The 20524-nt window shown below is 39.0% G+C and overlaps 2 protein-coding genes across 7 annotated transcripts; both read left to right on the top strand.

The window, feature by feature from the left end:
* The first annotated feature begins 1750 nt into the window (after positions 1–1750).
* LOC124147227 (inactive rhomboid protein 1-like) lies at positions 1751–14857 on the top strand. Of its 6 annotated transcripts, none has more exons than XM_046517877.2 (13): positions 2155–2273; positions 2373–2438; positions 7170–7315; positions 7909–8461; positions 8909–9216; positions 9483–9560; positions 9954–10062; positions 10789–10943; positions 11367–11538; positions 12055–12219; positions 13020–13198; positions 13502–13741; positions 14139–14857. In XM_046517877.2, exons 3-13 carry the CDS (start codon positions 7196–7198, stop codon positions 14574–14576), a joined length of 2517 nt encoding a protein of 838 aa, XP_046373833.1. In that variant the 5' UTR covers positions 2155–2273; positions 2373–2438; positions 7170–7195; the 3' UTR covers positions 14577–14857. The 6 variants fall into 6 exon arrangements, 5 of the variants coding, with proteins under 5 accessions (XP_046373832.1, XP_046373831.1, XP_046373833.1 ...); XM_046517878.2 differs by having other exon boundaries at positions 7173–7315; XR_006862769.2 differs by having other exon boundaries at positions 1751–2438; positions 13573–13741; positions 14139–14272.
* Positions 14588–18932, top strand: LOC125372236 (adhesive plaque matrix protein-like). The gene is made up of 2 exons (XM_048381503.1): positions 14588–15679; positions 16837–18932. The coding sequence occupies exons 1-2, from the start codon at positions 15061–15063 to the stop codon at positions 17181–17183; spliced, it is 966 nt and encodes a 321-aa protein (XP_048237460.1). The 5' UTR covers positions 14588–15060; the 3' UTR covers positions 17184–18932.
* The last annotated feature ends 1592 nt before the right edge of the window (positions 18933–20524 follow it).

The raw sequence follows: 20524 nt of genomic DNA on the forward strand, positions 1-20524 counted from the left end.
GGAATAAAAACAGTTAATTTTGCTTTTGACTATATTTCGGTATCAGTGGGTCGTGTCTGTTGATTATACAGTGTAGTTGCAATGAGGCAACATGCTTCACTGTTATGTCAATATCTTCCTGTGGGCAGGAATTGGATGGTTCTCAATGCTTGTTACACACATAAGACTGTAATCATATGTGTCTTTCTTCAGTGTTAGGGGGCGGTCGGGTAGCCTAGTGGTTAAAGCATTTGCTCGCCACGCCGAAGACCCGGGTTCGATTCCCAACATGGGTACAATGTGTGAAGCCCATTTTTAGTGTTCCCCGCTGTGATATTGCTGGAATATTGCTAAAATCGGCATAAAACCATACTCACTCACTCTTCAGTGTTCGAAATAAATGTTACGGAGACCAAATGTTGATAAATGAAATGTACATATTTGGATTTGCTTGAGGTAATTTGGTTGGTGATCTATGGCTCACGTTGACATTGTCCATGTGAGTTTATGTAACAGGTTTTCATCTAACATGTGTCATTTCATGAGTTAGCACAGAATCTTCTTGTAAAACTACTGCTCATATCAGTATAGTTATTCATTCAACATATTCTGTAGGCTTCCAGTTATACGTATGGCTTTCATCTTGAAAATGGATCATTCAAAATGACTGCCATTGCAGAAAATGTTGGTGCATGTCAGACACTTTCCCGACTGCCTCTGTGGTCTAGTGGTAGAGAGTCCGCCTTGAGATGGGGTTTGATCCCTGGCTGCGTCATACCAAAAGATGTTAATAGATGGTACTTGTTACCCTGCTGGTGCTCAGATTTAAGGGGCTAAAATAAGGGCTGGTCGGAGTGTTCATGTAAAACTGCGGAATGGTATCTCAGTGGGCTAGCACTATAAAATCAGCACTATGTATTAATCCGGACTAGTACAAGGATGCGCACTCACACACCCTTTAATAGACAACCTCTTGTCTAAAATGCATCACACAAAAGTCACTTTCTTCATGTATTTAGTCGTCAGATGACAACACCAAGCAGTCAGACTTAGAGCCATGACATGTAGGTTTGTATATATGTTTACATAGCTGTGGGAATTCTGGGTAAGAATACTAGTTCCCAGCAACCTATGCTTGTCATATCAGCCGACTAACTTGATTGGATGGTCAGGCTAGTGACTTGGTTGATGCATGTCATCGTATCATATTATTTGAATTAATGCCAATCACTGGGTTGTCTGGTCCAGACTCTATTAGTTACAGACCGCTGTCATATAGCTGAAATATTGGTGTACAAGTTTCCTTCAGATATTTTTCTTTTTTGATATTTTTTCAATAATTTAACATCAGATTGCACCTTTTTTTCAATGCTTTTGAGATTGGTGTTAAGAAACATTCGCAGTTCAGAGATGGGATACAAGGCAAGAGGGGGTGGGCACCCTCTTATTTGTGTTGGTGAGAAAGACATTTCTCATTTCCCCCCTAAAACAAGTACGGTAGTGTCAAGAGAGCTGTGGTCCTCTGGGGCAGTGCCTAGGAACCAAGAATATTTTATCTTAAATCCAAATGTTGTACTGGATAACGACTTGTAACATTTATTTTGCATTTAAAACATTTCATACGAGGCAATATATATTTCTTGGGAACATTTTCCACAAAATCATTAATGAGACTTACACACACACATATATATCATATATATATATCATATATATATATATATATATATATATATATATATATATATATATACAGTCGTGCCTCGTTTATACGGACACTTGCGTCATTTCACAATTCGTCAGTATAAACGAATTTCCGTATAACTGAAACCAGCTTCTTACTGAAAGAGTGTATATATATATATATAACTGGTATGAACATTTCCTGTGTTTTGTTTGAGATTCATTAGGACATTGTCATAACTTAATCATTTGTATATCATTTCTCAATGTTTCTTCCATGCATTTCTATGATTTGTTAATTGTTATATATATTTCTGATATTAAATTCTTGTATTGTTTTTACAAAATAATAAAAGAATAATATTGAGTGGTTATGTTTGTTATTTATATAAGAATTTTCATGTTTTATGTGTGCAGTTTAAAAAGACAACGTTTATAACTAGTACACAATGTTACTATTTTCCGTTTTTTTAGAGATGTCGTATTTTAGAAGTTAACAGGCAAGTGCACTTCCGGTTGAATGGTTCGTCTGCTACAGAAAAGAAGACTGCATGCATCGTCGAACAGGAGTGTTACTTAGAGAGTGTCTGAAATGCCTGCAGAAAGAAAAGGTGAACGAGTTTTACTCATTGGTAATTTGAATTGAACACCTCGCCTTCAAATAGCCCCATTTCACAGTTTGACTACGACTGCTTTCGGTGTTATTTCAGTAAAGAAAAATGGTCTTCGCGATCTCATTTCTACACCCAGGGAGAAATAACTGACAGAGAGCTAGGGTGAGATTCTCTCTTATATTTTCCAACTCTCTCATAGAACATTGCTACTAATTTGCTTGGAGAGAAAGTTTTACTTTTAAAACTTTATTTATGATTTATTGTAACACATTTAGTTTTCTGTTTAGCGTCGCATCCGTCAATATTCTAGCTATGTACGTGACAGCGGCCTGTAAATAATGGGACACGATGTCGCGCAATCATTAAAGTCGCTGGGTCTGTCCACCCGATACTTATTTGGATTGTCACCTAGTACGACAATCAGGTAGTTGGGTCCCTTTTCTAACCCCAAATGCCCTTGATAGATTAGCATTTGCAGCGTTAGAAATTGGCACTAGTTCTATAGTCCTTGCCAAACTGCCCAAAAGTTAAGGTATCATAAGAACTAGGCTAGTAGAAATTTGCCCTTTTTAACGGTTTTGCTATATGTCATCATTATAAGGACTAGTGGACTAAAACTGTTATTTTCTACCGCTGATTTAACGTTCTATAAAACTTTAAACATTAAATATTGATTTGCAGTTTGAAAATTGCCACGAATTTGGATCTTGATAGATCTACTGCTAGGGGGCCTAATATCCGCCGTATAATGTATAATTTCGAATGTTTCTAGCCAATAGCATCTGTTATGTATGCATGTGTGCAATTCGGAATTTAAATAAGACTACCAGTTGAAGTTTGACCCAGGTGGGAGTCCTGCCAGTCATCACCTTTGATTGTACCTCACCTGCTTGATTATATGAAAACATCAACTTAAACCTAACATTTTGTCGCGCGAATTGAAGTCGGTTACCAACAGGTTACTGTACAACAATCCCCAAGAAGGCATTGAAGTCATTATACCATGATTGTCGTTAAATCCTAAAAAACAGATAAATTTGTCTCGGACTCACCTCTCACGTCTTCTCGAATATTATGAAAATGTGAACTGTGAATGTGAAATCAACGTTTGAAGACACTGATTTTGAATAATTAGGAGATAAACATACTGTGTTTTCAATGTAGAGCTAGGTTACCTGTAGATTTAACCCCGCTAAATTGAATTTGGAACCGAACGCGCAGCGCGAGGTTTCAAATGTTAAATTTAGAGCGGTTAAATCTACAGGTAACCTAGCTCTACATTGAAAACACAGTATGTTTATCCCCCATTCTACCATGACTAAATAAAACGCGAACTCTTTGGTGTTAGCAAATATACTGAGTGAAGCGGCAAGGGTTGAGTTCAGTGTTTTGAGTGGGTTATCGATCTGAATTGCGGAATCACCGAACAAAATATGGTGCTGTATATCCTCAAGCAGTTTGTTTACACCGTAATACTTCGCTCGAACATATGACAGGTATTGACAGTATATAATCACGGCAACTTGGTAAGCTAACATGAGGTGGGCATCCCTAAAGAAAACAAAGCAAGCTTTGCAAGGCTTTCGCTCTACATCGCACGTCACCATTATGACGTCATATCGCTCATTGTGACGCAAAAGATATGACGTCACAGTCGTATATAGAAAAGCGCCAAAATTCCAAGCTCTCTGTTGTCTCCAAAACGTAAAGACATTCCCTTTGTTGATTTCTGTCGTATTTTTCTGCACGAAATGTATTGCCACACATCCTTTGAATATTGTAGTAACCGCATCTGTGCATTTTGTAACCTGTAATTGTAGATATAATTATTTAAATGTGCCTACCGACAATGACTGAAAACAGTACTATTCTATCAACTTTAGCTTCCGCGGTGATGCGGCCGTCAAACCAGCTGTTTCAATCAGAGGGGGTTTATTGTGATTTAATAGCCTCTGATTGACCAATCAGAATCGAGTAAATTCCAAATTCATAGTAGAATTAGGAGATAAACATACTGTGTTTTCAATGTAGAGCTAGGTTACCTGTAGATTTAACCCCGCTATATTGAATTTAGAACCGAACGCACAGCGTGAGGTTTCAAATGTTAAATTTAGAGCAGTTAAATCTATAGGTAACCTAGCTCTACATTGAAAACACAGTATGTTTATCTCCATTCTACCATGACTAAATAAAACGCGAACTCTTTGGTGTTAGCAAATATACTGAGTGAAGCGGCATGGGTTGAGTTCAGTGTTTTGAGTGGGTTATCGATCTGAATTGCGGAATCACCGAACAAAATATGGTGCTGTATATCCTCAAGCAGTTTGTTTACACCGTAATACTTCGCTCGAACATATGACAGGCATTGAAAGTATATAATCACGGCAACTTGGTAAGCTAACATGAGGTGGGCATCCCTAAAGAAAACAAAGCAAGCTTTGCAAGGCTTTCGCTCTACATCGCACGTCACCATTATGACGTCATATCGCTCATTGTGACGCAAAAGATATGACGTCACAGTCGTATATAGAAAAGCGCCAAAATTCCAAGCTCTCTGTTGTCTCCAAAATGTAAAGACATTCCCTTTGTTGATTTCTGTCGTATTTTTCTGCACGAAATGTATTGCCACACATCCTTTGAATATTGTAGTAACCGCATCTGTGCATTTTGTAACCTGTAATTGTAGATATAATTATTTAAATGTGCCTACCGACAATGACTGAAAACAGTACTATTCTATCAACTTTAGCTTCCGCGGTGATGCGGCCGTCAAACCAGCTGTTTCAATCAGAGGGGGGTTTATTGTGATTTAATAGCCTCTGATTGACCAATCAGAATCGAGTAAATTCCAAATTCATGGTAGAATGCGTAATAACTATTGTTGGATTAGATTTGTAGATCTATCCAGATTGATTGGGTTTTATCCAGGTCTTTGCGTGTGTGATGCCCATTTTTGGTGTCCCCCAACTGTGATATGACTGGAATAAGGCAAACCCACTGTTAAATCATACTTGTCACCGACCTGTTTTAGCCATATTTTTCATTTTATTGCTGATATATTCCGTGTACAAAGTTTACTGTACCAATAACTTTATTTTTTGTGAAAATATGAGCAAATGCCCAAATTTCTGTCCGTGGAATAAGATTCAGTTGGTTTCAGTTGAATCAAAACAGTGGAAATAGAACTTTCCCGTTGACTTTCTGTCCAGTTATAATATCGCCATGGTTTTAAGAGCACGTGCCATGTTGATCACATGCACCGCCTCAGTTATACATTGTTTTAGTACCTCAGGTATGGCACTCAATTTATAATTGATCAAAATAAAATGCTACTATAAATTTGTCGTCTGCAAACTGACAAATACCAGTATTCCCCCAATTCGATCGACACATGCTTATCCTTACACTATGTACTATGGATTTCGCGATGTATGTATATATATATATATATATATATAATAATATTACGTGACGTGACACCGCCCGCGTGTCTTTTTTGAAGTTGTATTTGAGCAAAGTGATTATGATTGATTTTTAATAAATATTATCAAGAGTCCGTTTTATTCATTATTTTGGAATAACATTTACCTCTTCTAATGCAAACGAGCAAAAGTAACATGAGATGCGATCACGTGCGCTCTATAACTGGGAATTGGCGATAATTGGTCCTCGGCGATAACTGGTCGCTAGTACTCACTCATTCCCCGGTACACGGGCTAAAATGTATCCCAAGCACGCCACTGCTAGTCGTAAGAGGTAACTAAGTGGGGACCCGTGGGAAATCCCTAGCAACCTATGGTGGTCGTAAGAGGGACTTAATGGATCGTGTTCTTCGGTTCTGTGACTTGGTTGATGGGGTGTCAACGTACCACGACGACATGGGTCGTTGCTCATAATATCGGTCACTACATTGTCTGATCCAGAATCGATTATGTGCAGGACACCGTCTAATAGCTAGAATACTGTTGACTCGTGTTGAGTGCGGCACACACGCACGCACGCACGCACGCACGCACGCACGCACGCACACACACACACACACACACACAAACACATACACACACACACACCTACACCTCTACATTCCTTCACCGCCAGGTCTAATGTGTTAGCAAATAGACATGTAATCGCTGTCGCTGACCACTAATGAAGTCTACATGTTCTACATGTTACTGATAAAGTGTCATAAAACGGTTTTATTGTTTTTTATGGAGTTAATATGATGGTATTTACATGCATCCTTTTCAGTCAGAAATGTATAGCGGATTTCTTATTTATGACACATGTTTTCATTCAGTTAATTTTTGAAAATCGTCATTGGTATCGATATTGGTACGACAAATAACGTTATGGGTTAGCTCGAAGCTAGTTTATCACAAGCATCAGTGGTAAGGGATTTTAACGTTGCCAAGAGTACACTTTCCTGACTTTGGGTACTACATTGGCAACATGGGCACCACTGGTGATCGATCGTACAAGATCCAGCGACCCAGCAACACCACAACTTAACCGAGGATCGCTAAATCCGAGTCCTTCACCTTCGAAACAGGACACCCACTGCAACGTACACTGCAACACAAATTCTAGCAGTACGTCTCACATCTGCAAAGACTGTCAGTAACCGTTTACGAGCTGTCTGAATCCGAGCAGGAAGGCCCGACGTTGGCTTCATTTTACTTCAACGTTATCAAATTTTACAACTGCAGTGGTGTCAGTTACATCATCGATGAATGGCTTTCCCAGCTAGATACACGTTTACGTTAACCAATGCCACAGAATCTGCAATAGTTCCGCCATGCATTTATATATTACTGTTTCAGTATCGGCATATATTCTGTACATATACCATACACGCACCTAATTTCTTAAACTTCTTTCTTGCTTTATCTTCAGCAGTATAGCAGGAGGGTTGTACAATCATGTGGGAGAAATCAAAATCAGCTGGTTCCTTTTTTCTTCAACCTGTTCGACCATTCTTTTGGGCTGCAGATGATAGGGAGCTTAAGTCCTGGAAAAGTCATTTTGAGAGGAGAATTCAGGTAATTGTGTTAAACAATGATCACAAAATGAATTCATCGTGCGTAGATTAGTATGAAATGAGAAATTACAGATTGCTGCATACATAATAACTATCCATAGCTGGTGGCTGTTTTTTTAAAAAAAAATAAAATTTTAGTTTGAAGAGTGCATGGTATGAGATTGAATTACGGATTGATTGAAGTAGACTACGGTTATAACGAACTCGAGGGGACCACTAATTTTAGTTCGTAATAACCGTAGTTCGTTATAAGCATATATACAGCATATATACAACAAATGGTCGGGACTAAAAATAAGTTCGTTATATCCGTCAGTTCGTTGTAAGCGTGTTCGTTATAAACGTAGTTTACTGTACTACTGACTGCAGGTTATCATTCTCTGTTTAGGAAGTAGGCTGAATGTAAAACGTTTGACTCTGATCAATCAGGATGAGCCTTTAACAAAATCTTAATACCAAGTATGCTGATTTTTCCGTTTATCCATATGTCATGTGTCAAGATGTTTTGTACACCTTGACTTCGTGTTCAGTATCCCTCTCCGTTCTTGATACTTATAATGACACCACTGATAAGTAGGAATACCTCCATTTCAGACCGGTGACTTTGGCATCACGCTACAGGCAGTGCTGCCAAGTATTTTGGCACCCACGTCATTTCAGAGAGACAAGCTTGTGAAACAAGTGGAGACAGTGCTTTCCCACATGTCGGTCCTTGAACCAGAAGGAAGTTCAGAGGAACTGTTCAGGTGCTCCACTGTTGGTCTTATTGGTCAACACTTACATGATCTCAGGAAGAATTCGTTTGAGACTCCAAAGACATCTTCTGACGTAAAACGTTCCACCCTGAGTTTGGAAGAGTTTGTAATGTGTGAGATGCAAGTGGCTGATATGGACATATTTCTGGACGCGTTGGACCTAGGGTTGTCAGACACAGATCTTAAAGAAGATGGCTTTGAGCAGATTAGCATTGAGGAAACTGTTGATGACATGCCTCGTTTTGTTTCACCAGAAGAACATCCTGCAAAAGACATACAGAAGTGGCGGGGGGAAGTGCATCCCTCGAACCAACCCAACGACGTGATGACTGCCCAGCCTGATGTTAAGTATGAGGGGGCTGCGGACGACCATCACGTAAAGCCGCCAAACAGTGAGTCAAGAAGGAATGTCGGAAAGTGTAAATCGTTCAAAATGTAAGACTGCTGAATGTACCGTATTCGACGTAATAAGCGCCCCGCTCTAATAAGCGCCCACGCCCACGGCTAATATATTGGCTAATGAACAATCCCAATTAGCACCCTTTCCGATTGATCAATGTACAAATGACTTACTTATTCGCATACAATACGCACTCGTGTGTTATATGCACACATAATTATGGGCAATTAAATTCTGGAAAAATATATCTGTCTATATAAACATTTCAGGCTGTCAGCATAAACCACGGAATTTTACTTGCAACTCTGTTTTTTTTCCCCCACCAAAATATTATCCTAATAAGAGCCTCCTATTTCTAATTTTGAGAGCGCCCTGGGCACTTATGCGTCGAATACGGAAATAGCAGTTTAAATATATCTGAAACCAAAAATTTTATCAGATTTTCAGAATAACACCATACAGATTCCTGACAGCCTTGGAAAAAATCAAGATGATTCAGTTGGTGAGAACAGCCAACAGGACACTAACAATTCTGGAGGTGACAAGCATAGTTGGTTTAGAAACAAAGTCGGTCCGATTCCATCCAACCAAAATAACCACGCCGCTGATAGTCCTTCAAAGAATTCAGGGGAAAAGAAAATACTTGGAATGACAAATATGGCGTACCAGACGTCGGGACTTTCATTAGGTTTTGCAGAGTCAGCCAAGAGGTTGATTAGGGGAGTTTTAACGAACAGCGCAGAAAAGGTAACCAGCGATTACATTTTCTTTAGTTTAGCTATAGAGCCATTGATAATGACATTTACCCATTGGTTACATAAACATGTTTCTACATTGTGTAACACTATCGAAACATGAAAGGAAGTATGTTGTGTTTGTCGCCTATCATTAATCGGAATAATAATAATACCAATAATACTATAATAATTATGATGACTACATATGCCTTAAGCAGTAGGTGATTTTTTAATATGTATGTATAAGCTTTCAGAACTCATGAAATGTGATTGCAGTTGAACGTCGAGGTAATGAAAGATGATTCACCCTTGATGGGTGTCGAGGGATACAAACATTACAAAATGTTTGCAATGGTGAGATAAATAAATATAAGAACACATGAAGGTATTAATATGCCATATCTGGTTAGTCTTTTTCTTTGCTGTTATAATTCCACAGTAGTTTTCACCCCAGAAAGCAGGGGTTGTCTTAGTATCAAGGTATAATTATGATAAGTGAAAGCTCTAATTGCATTTTCTGTTAAATGCTCAGAGAAATTAAAAGAAAGATGATTCGCAGTATCTTTCGCAAAAACAAGAAACAACAAGAAAATCAGCCTTGGGTTACTACAAATCGTTCATTCCTGACAGTGATGAACGAACCATAATTTGAATGCATTCCTACAAATCAGGATTCGATATTCCTAAACTATGGTAAACATTGAAATGCGTCACAATGATATGGGTTCTACTCCTAATATTCTACAGATAGAATATGCGACAGAACTGACACGTCTTGAGCAAGTGAAGGAGCAAACGGTCTCCGAGTACAAGTGGAAAATACGCACAGTTGAGGAAGTCGGCGAGGTAGCAAAAGGTAAACATTGTTTCCCGAAAGAAGGAATTGTTTGACATGGTCATGATACATGACGCGACAAAATGTAGTTAACATTATCATGTGTTCCTGAGTTTACAATCAAGTAACTACTACAAAAGGTTAGGTTTTTTTTAAATGTATAAAACATCCAAAAAGTTATTGGTTTTTTTCATTGGATGCATGTGTCATAAACATGTAAATGCGCATGTCTTTGTTCCGATTGACAAAATATCAAAATTACGGTTTTTACTATTGCCAAAACTAATAAAGTATAAAGTATTTGTTATCTTATTGACCCCCTCCTTAAATACCCTAGATCCTCCTCACATGTTATGCAATGAATGGGCTTTAAGCATGCATGCAGATGGGGATATTTTCAGGAAGCATGCATGCGAGTATTTTGCCATGGCCCCAAAACACGTACGTAACGGTTTTGTCATGGTCACAAAACATGCGGCGTATCTCTCTATCAACATAGTCATGAAACCTGTATTAAGTGCAGTGTCGTGGTTAAATGATGATATAGAGGCATTTGTGAGAGAAAACAAACAAGGCAAATAGCAGAACCACAAAAAAACATTCAATGTCTGGAACGCCAGTGAAATGTTTCCGTTTACAGTTTAATGTATATTTTATTATCGTCATACCAGTGGTTACATGACGAATAGTTAGCTGACAAGGTGTATGATGATGGGGGTATATGACCCGATTATGCGCCAATTTCAGCCTACTATCATGACCCTGCTGGGCGTGGCAGGAGGAGATGGAATGAGCTGAGGAGGGAAATTGCCCAACACAGCAAACACAGTATCACGGACACCAGAGCCAAGTTGGCAACCCTGACTCATTACAAGCCAATCTTCACTTACGCTGTTATGATGGTATGTATAAAACAATGGTTAGATTATGTGTAGACCAATGCACTTTAGACTGTTTCATATCAATTTAGTGTTTTGGACTTTAACAAATAGTCGTTTTCGAGCAAAAGCTGAAATTACTGATTTTCGATTTTATTTTATTTTATTTGACTCTTGTTGGTATTGAAGTAGATAGTACAGGAGAGGCTGATCACTGCAAACACAATTTATGTGGCCTATACTTACAGTTTCTTAGATTACTGTAGTTTATCCCTTGTAAAAATATGATTAGTTTCAAAACCTATGATTATGAAAGATGTTAACATTTAAAAAAAATCATATTATCGAAGACAGTTGTGCCTGATATCTCTGGACCAATCAGAAAATCAATTTCATTTTACAAATTGGGCTAGGGCTGTTTCATGATCATGGCTCCTGTTACACCAGCTTCAGGTTCTGGTGCTCGTTGTGATGATCTCCCTCAATGGCATGGCTACTGTGGATGCTGCATCTGGGCTGCACTTGCAGGATAACACCAGGACCTTCCTGGGTGTCGAGACTGTGGACAGCCGGCAACAAGTCAACATGTGGGTGGGGCCTTCTTCCAGTTTCTTCATAGGTAAGGTTAAAAAGGGAAGATTGAGATACAAGACGTACTTGAACTTTTTCCAATGGTTAAAAATATGTTTAGTTTAAGGTGTTTATGTGCTGATAAGCATAGGTAATCAGTAATCTGGAGTAAATGTGTACATTGACTGGATTCCATTCAGGCATCCCGATAGTACATATCCAGTTCGTATTACTGGTGTGTGGAATTGTCAGTTCACTTCAAGGTGGTGGTGATGGTCAAAGCATTAGCTCATCAAGACAAAGATCTTGGTTCTATTCCCCACATTAAGACAATTGTTGAGGTCCCCAAAAGTAGCCATACCATTGCTGAAAGTAGCTTACACCCATGGACCATATTTCACTCCAATGCTTCCAGGATCCTTTTGCTTTGATCACTGTTCAAAGTAAGCATATTTTATGTTGCTGTGAATGTCTCTCTAATCAAGAAGTCGTACAGGGCTCAAAAAGATTTACAGACACATTTTTAAAACATGTGGAATATAATCAGTGTCTGATATGCCTGCAGGAATGGGTGCGTTGTTGAGTGTGTGCATGAGGGATGACCACAATCTGCACATGCAGGGAATAGCACAGAACTACAGTGCAGACAACGCCCTGGGGTGTTGTGAGGTGAAGACCAGAAACACTGCAGCAACTACCACCCAGGAGGAGTGCCAGTCACTTACTCTAGGTATTGTATCCATGCCCTGGTACCCCTGTCTAGGCCCAGGTTTTATCCTTGTTATTAGTGTCCTTGGAATGAGAATTAAGATAACAAATCTTCCATTAACAGCATGGTGTTTGATGTACATACAATTAGTCCAGGTCTCCCTTTAATCTTTGGAACTTCTGTACAAAACTTTGTCTTAAAATTAAGACAATTCAGATGTCATCTGGGTGCATATTCCTTCTCTGTGATACAGTCTTATTCTCATCTTGTGGTGTGGTTAGGATTGATAATTCACTCGTGGGTATGCCACAATATCAATTTTAGACAAGCCACTCAATGAGATGTACAAATTTACCACCATTCAGGATTCCAAATTAACACATTAAATCTTTTGGAGATCAAGCGGTCCTGAAGAAACTTAGTTCAAACAATTTACTTTTGACGATAGTTCCCAGGCAAATATATACTCTTACACTGCTCTTACACTGCTGCTTTCTTTAGGTCTGTAATATACACAAGAATATACAGACTGTCATTTAAAGTTTCAGTCTAATTTGGGTGCAGTCATAGAGATTACTTACAGATTGTTCATGGTCAGGGGGCACATTAGAACAGAACAACCATACAGCCAATACAGCAAGTCTGCTAGTCCAAGACGAGTAATCAATCCAGATTCCTGCGTAGTATTGACAAACCCAATATCTTCTGGACAACAATGTTGACTTCCTGCACCTCTACTCCAAGTCATCAACTCTATCGTAACTTTTGAATATTTCTAGTGTGGACTGCGCAGTTGTATACATTGTTTTTAATACTTGCAGGTGTAGGTCTCTGGAGGGAGGTACCCTGTGGCCAGAGACAACCTGGGGAGAACTATGTGGAGCATGTCCTCAAACCCTGCTGTACTGATGAGAGGGGCACCTGCTTACTCCTATCAAATGAACACTGCAGTTTTCTCGGAGGAATCTTTCATGAAAAGGAAAAGGAACACTGTTCTCAGGTAAAAACACTCATGTTCCTTATCCTGTCGCGAGACAATGTCTGTTCATCTTCACAGAAGTTTCAGGCCCTGTAAAGATCTGGGTTAGAAAACTTTGCTTGCATGATCTCAGCAATAGTGTGGAATTCCATCACTTTGGGGTCAATTGTGCATGTACAAATGTGTACACATAAATCTACACCAAAATGTTCTCTTAACAGTTATTATACAGTATTACCTCTAGTTTGACTACACAGTATGCTACATCTACTTTATAAGTTTGATTCATCCTATATTTTTAACACCATTTAATCACTCTACTAGGTAAATTGTCCAAGTGAAATCTGCCAAATGGGTGGAATGTCATCGAATATTCATAAACCCTGGCTTCCCAGTTCCTTCCAATGGTGGCGCCCACTCTTGTCTCTGGTGTACACCCATGGTGTAGTACATTTGCTGTTGCTGCTGGTGGCTGAGTGGCTACTTCTGCGGCAAGTGGAGATGTCAGCTGGGTGTTTGCGGGTGGCCGTTATATATTTCATCTGTGGAGCCGCAGGTGGTATGGCAAGTATTACTGTTGCCATTATTTACATTTAATGCAGAGGACTCTCATCTTAAAAATTATTTTGTACCGAGAACATAAAAACGAAATTGGGTTTTCTTACCTCATATCAACAGTGTTCAAAATTAAGGAGGTCCTGGGGGGTTCATGACCTTCTCCAATGGTATTTGAATCTATGGACATTAGGGTTATGACAAGGACCCTTGACTTTCATGCTTAATTTCAAAGACTATATCAAGATAATAACTCGCTCAAACATTTACTCAAAAATGGTGTCATCATTATAATACCACATCATAAACAAAATATCGTGATACATAACATATCGCGATATATGGTTTCTGCTAAAATTGATTCCAAGGATCCAAATTTATGCAAGATGTTTATTTCCATTTTCAGTGTGCATCAGTTGTCTCCCCCTACAGCCCCCAGGTTTGCACGACAGCTGCCGTAATGAGTTCACTAGGTGTATTACACATGGAGCTCATCGAGGCTTGGACCCTTCTCACGCGACCATGGCTGGAACTTGTCAAGATCTATGGCCTCCTAGCTTTAGCATTGATCACAGGAACTTTGCCCCTGATAAGCAATTTTGCAATTATCACTGGCTTCCTTACAGGACATCTGAGTGCAGTTGCATTCCTTCCATACATTAATCTCCGGTTGTGGACCAAGAGGACTCGTGTAGCAGCTGTGTTTGTGTCACTGGCCTTGATATTTCTGTTGTACTTTATCATCATTTATAGTTTCCATCATCTACAGAATCTGTACACATGTGAATGGTGCAGAAACTTTGAGTGTGTAGAATATGCTCCTCACATGTGCACACAGCCATGATACTTACACAGTCATGATACTTACACAGCCATGATACTTACACAGCCATGATACTGACATATAAACCCTACACAGCCATGATACCAACATATAAACCCTACACAGCCATGATTCTTACACATAAACCCTACACAGCCATGATACTGACATATAAACCCTACACAGCCATGATACTTACACAGCCATGATACTGACATATAAACCCTACACAGCCATGATACCAACATATAAACCCTACACAGCCATGATTCTAACACATAAACCCTACACAACCATGATACTTACATATAAACCTGACACAGACATGATACTTACATATAAACCCTACACAGCCATGATACTGACATATAAACCCTACACAACCATGATACTTACATATAAACCCTACACAGCCATGATACCAACATATAAACCCTACACAACCATGATACTTACATATAAACCCTACACAGCCATGATACCAACATATTAACCCTAAACAGCCATGATACTGACATATAAACCCTACACAACCATGATACCAACATATAAACCCTACACAGCCATGATACCAACATATAAACCCTACACAGCCATGATTCTTACACATAAACCCTACACAACCATGATACTGGCATATAAACCCTACACAGCCATGATACTGACATATAAACCCTACACAACCATGATACTTACATATAAACCCTACCCAGACATGATACTGACATATAAACCCTACACAGCCATGAAACTTACATATAAACCCTACACAGCCATGATACCAACATATAAACCCTACACAGCCATGATACTGACATATAAACCCTACACAACCATGATACTGACATATAAACCCTACACAGCCATGATACTTACATATAAACCCAACACAGCCATGATACTGACATATAAACCCTACACAACCATGATACTAACATATAAACCTGACACAGCCATGATACTGACATATAAACCCTACACAGCCATGATACTGACATATAAACCTGACACAGCAATGATACTGACATATAAACCCTACACAGCCATGATACTTACATATAAACCCAACACAGCCATGACACTTACACATAAACCCTACACAGCCATGATACTGACATATAAACCCTACACAGCCATGATACTTACACAGCCATGATACTGACATATAAACCCTACACAGCCATGATACCAACATATAAACCCTACACAGCCATGATTCTAACACATAAACCCTACACAACCATGATACTTACATATAAACCTGACACAGACATGATACTTACATATAAACCCTACACAGCCATGATACTGACATATAAACCCTACACAACCATGATACTTACATATAAACCCTACACAGCCATGATACCAACATATAAACCCTACACAACCATGATACTTACATATAAACCCTACACAGCCATGATACCAACATATTAACCCTAAACAGCCATGATACTGACATATAAACCCTACACAACCATGATACCAACATATAAACCCTACACAGCCATGATACCAACATATAAACCCTACACAGCCATGATTCTTACACATAAACCCTACACAACCATGATACTGGCATATAAACCCTACACAGCCATGATACTGACATATAAACCCTACACAACCATGATACTTACATATAAACCCTACCCAGACATGATACTGACATATAAACCCTACACAACCATGATACCAACATATAAACCCTACACAGCCATGATACCAACATATAAACCCTACACAGCCATGATTCTTACACATAAACCCTACACAACCATGATACTGGCATATAAACCCTACACAGCCATGATACTGACATATAAACCCTACACAACCATGATACTTACATATAAACCCTACCCAGACATGATACTGACATATAAACCCTACACAGCCATGATACTTACATATAAACCCTACACAGCCATGATACCAACATATAAACCCTACACAGCCATGATACTGACATATAAACCCTACACAACCATGATACTGACATATAAACCCTACACAGCCATGATACTTACATATAAACCCAACACAGCCATGATACTGACATATAAACCCTACACAACCATGATACTAACATATAAACCTGACACAGCCATGATACTGACATATAAACCCTACAAAGCCATGATACTGACATATAAACCTGACACAGCAATGATACTGACATATAAACCCTACACAGCCATGATACTTACATATAAACCCAACACAGCCATGACACTTACACATAAACCCTACACAGCCATGATACTGACATATAAACCCTACACAGCCATGATACTGACATATGAACCTGACACAGCCATGATACGGACATATAAACCTGACACAGCCATGATACTGACATATAAACCCTACACAACCATGATACTTACATATAAACCCTACACAGCCATGTTACTTACATATAAACCTGACACAGCCATGATACTGACATATAAACCTGACACAGCCATGATACTGACATATAAACCCTACACAGCCATGATACTTACAGATAAACCCTACACAGCCATGATACTGACATATAAACCCAACACAGCCATGATTCTTACACACAAACCTTACACAGCCATGATACTTACATATAAACTTTACACAGCCATATAAATATCTGGGCATTATTTGTTTCTTCAAGGTTAGTGTTGTCCAAAGCATGTGAAACTTTACAAGGCTATAAGGCTAGCTTTCCTGTCCATAGATTATTGAGAACTATTCCATCTCTGTCATTTGATATCATCCAAAGTATATTGGTTGCTCGAATCTTATTGTATGGTTCAGAAATTTGGGGATTTACGTTTAGGGAGTCTATAGAAAAGGTACAGAGTAATTACTTTAAGAGGTGTCTGGGTGTCTCAAGACGCACATCAAGCAGTGCTTCATTAGATAAAGTAGACGGAAGTTATATGTGTGTTAATTATTATAGTAGATGTATGGTTATTGGTTCAGATTTTTTAGGATAATTGTAAAATAAACTGGATCTCTCACATTCGTAAGTTATTATTTGTAACTGGTTTCTCATTTGTCTGGATCACTCAGGATTGTGGTAATGTTAAAGCTTTTTTGAGCATGTTTTCACAGAGATGTAAAGATATAGAGTTGCAGAAATGGCATGATAAGATATCAGGTTCCTCTTTTTTAAATTTGTATTGTGGTTTCAAACCTATGATAGGTGTTTGAAAAGTATACAATTGAATTATTTCCTTTAAGGAGTTATTAAGAGTATATTGTAAATTTCTTTGTGCATCACATAAGTTGAAAGTGCAGTATAAATAGTTTAAAGCATACGATGATCCACAAATGTTTTAGTACAAACTGTTATGCACCTACTATTAATGATGAGTTTAATTTTCTCTTGGAATGTCTTTATTTTCCGGACCTGTGAAGATTCCGTGGTAGACTAGGTCTTCAGCAACCCATGCTTGCCTTAAAAGGCGACTATGCTTGTCGTAAAAGGCAACTAACGGAATCGGGTGGTTAGGCTCGCTGACTTGGTTGATGTATGTCATCGATCCCAATTGCTCATGATATTAATCATGGAATATTGATGAGTGCGGCGTTAAACAACAAACCAACCAACCAACATTATTTTCAGTCAAGTGGAGAAATGATTGTGCCTCCCTGTTATTATACTAATCCTTCCATTCATACATTATCCCAGTTTCTCTCATCAGTGAAGCCTGCAGTTACTAAAAGTGTATATTTATATCTAAACAGAAACCTACCCAGATAAGCACCTTATTGATATATATATGTTAAGAAACAGCACACTTTTTGCATTTTTGTATATGCAGCACTATGGGCGATGTGGCCTCAAATGCCAACTTGTCACTTAAGTGCCTCTCCTGTCTGCAGTAGTTAAGTGACTATCCCAGATGGCTAGTAAATTACCTATTTCACACATAAAATGGCTATATAGCATTATTTGATAATATGGCAATATTCATTAGTTATATTTTGTGACAGGCTAGTTCTTTCTTAAACAAGTTGGCAATGCTGGACGATAGGCTATTTCTTCTGAATTCTACCACTGTTATCTGTATGTAGATGTACGAAAACATTTATCAAAACATATGAATACTCTAGCCAAGGAAATTAGAAGCTGGTCAAACCTGTCGCTGGCCTGTTTCAGAATATACTGACCTGCACTTGGACAGATGTTTATGGCCATAAATAACTACAAAAAGTCAAAAGAAATGGGGTCACAAACTTCATGGGTCATACTAAAGTACTCACAAAATGAAAAAAACCTGTTTTTTCGATCTCAGATTTTAAATAAATGCAGTTGATATACAAAATATATAAATATTCAAACAACTCAATTAGTACTAATTGGGCCTTGGCACAAATACAGTGTATCAAAGGTTTTTATGTCTTTTTACACGTAAAAGTGTGTAAAAATATGAACAAAACAGACTATTGTGAAACTGAGCATAACCAGGTGTTAGTAGATCAAGGTGAATGTCCATGACCTATGACACCTTGACGACAGGTGAAAACAGGTGCTTGAAACCCACGTGCATGTGATTTGTCAGTGGTTAGTGATTTGTGCGTGGCATTGTGGGATAGTGAATCATCGTCAAAATATCAGAACGTAAAAGTAACATATTCCCTTCTCAAACAACAACTTACATGTCATTATTATTATGTACATAAACATAGCTGTTATTTTTATTGTTGTTTTGATAACTTTTTTTCCAGGCTAATTTGCATAATGCCTATAGCCTGTTTCTGTCATGTCAATTTGGACTTAGTTTTATTTTTCAATGTTGAAAGTGCCTACAAATTACCTCCTGTAAAGTACATTTTGTATTGAGCACTGAGATAAAACTAGCAAATCGAGACTAGTACTTTTCCAGTTGTTTTGTTATTTCGTATTTACATCTACGTAATGCTTTGTGTTGATTATTAAATCCAGCAAAACAGGGTTTTTTTCATTTCCATGAGTACTTTAACAAGCTACTTGGAGATTGTTTGACTTGAAATACCAAAATTTGGACTGACCAACAGACACCTATAACTAGCCCCTTGGGCTAATAGACAGATGAAGGCACAGCTGGCCCCTACTAGACAGATGAAGGTCCATCTAGCCCCTTAGTGCGGCTACTAGACACAATGGAAAGTACAGCTAGCTCCTAGGGCTACTAGACAGATGAAGGTACAGCTGGTACCTAGGGCTACTAGACAAGGGCAGCACGCTGCTTAGTAGGGCTACTAGACAGATCAAGGTGCAGGTAGCACCTAGGGCTACTAGTCAGAAGAAGGTATGGCTGTCCACTAGGGCTACTACACAGATGAAGGTATGGCTGTCCACTAGGGCTACTAGACAGATGAAGGTATGGCTGTCCACTAGGGCTACTAGTCAGAAGAAGGTATGGCTGTCCACTAGGGCTACTTCACAGATAAAGGTATGGCTGTCCACTAGGGCTACTAGACAGAAGAAGGTATGGCTGTCCACTAGGGCTACTACACAGATGAAGGTATGGCTGTCCACTAGGGCTACTAGACAGATGAAGGTATGGCTGTCCACTAGGGCTACTAGTCAGAAGAAGGTATGGCTGTCCACTAGGGCTACTACACAGATGAAGGTACAGCTGGCCCCTAGGGCTACTAGACAGATGAAGGTCAGCAAGCCGCTTAGTAGGGCTACTAGACAGATCAAGGTACAGCTGGCCCCTAGGGCTACTAGACAGATGAGTGAGTGAGTTGGGTTTAACGCTGTGTTTAACATCATTCCAGTTATATTACGGCATGTCAGCTTAATTAGAGGGGAAAGCCCGAAGTGATGCAGGTCTCGGACATTTACCACTTCGGTGAAACCCTCGAGCACGGTAATGGTGCTGACAAACCTAGAAACATAATCGGGGCAAACCGGAATTTGAACCCACAATTATAGGTTTCTGGCGTGCCCAAGAGACGAAACTCTGCACAGCGAATCGCTGTGCCTTGAC

This window comes from Haliotis rufescens, unplaced genomic scaffold (assembly GCF_023055435.1).
Source record: "Haliotis rufescens isolate VD_foot unplaced genomic scaffold, xgHalRufe1.0.p SCAF_39, whole genome shotgun sequence".
Classification (NCBI taxonomy): Eukaryota; Metazoa; Mollusca; class Gastropoda; order Lepetellida; family Haliotidae; genus Haliotis; species Haliotis rufescens.

What these genes read in the sequence shown, in the direction of transcription:
- LOC124147227 (XM_046517876.2), top strand. Translation starts at nt 7,196, where the DNA reads ATGTGGGAGAAATCAAAATCAGCTGGTTCCTTTTTTCTTCAACCTGTT. An exon ending in TCACTTACGCTGTTATGATG is followed by an intron (nt 10,944 to 11,366) that starts GTATGTATAAAA and finishes CTGTTACACCAG; the next exon opens with CTTCAGGTTCTGGTGCTCGT. An exon ending in GTGCCAGTCACTTACTCTAG is followed by an intron (nt 12,220 to 13,019) that starts GTATTGTATCCA and finishes TAATACTTGCAG; the next exon opens with GTGTAGGTCTCTGGAGGGAG.
- LOC125372236 (XM_048381503.1), top strand. Translation starts at nt 15,061, where the DNA reads ATGATACTGACATATAAACCCTACACAACCATGATACCAACATATAAA. An exon ending in CATGATACTGACATATAAAC is followed by an intron (nt 15,680 to 16,836) that starts CCTACACAGCCA and finishes TGACATATAAAC; the next exon opens with CCTACACAGCCATGATACTG.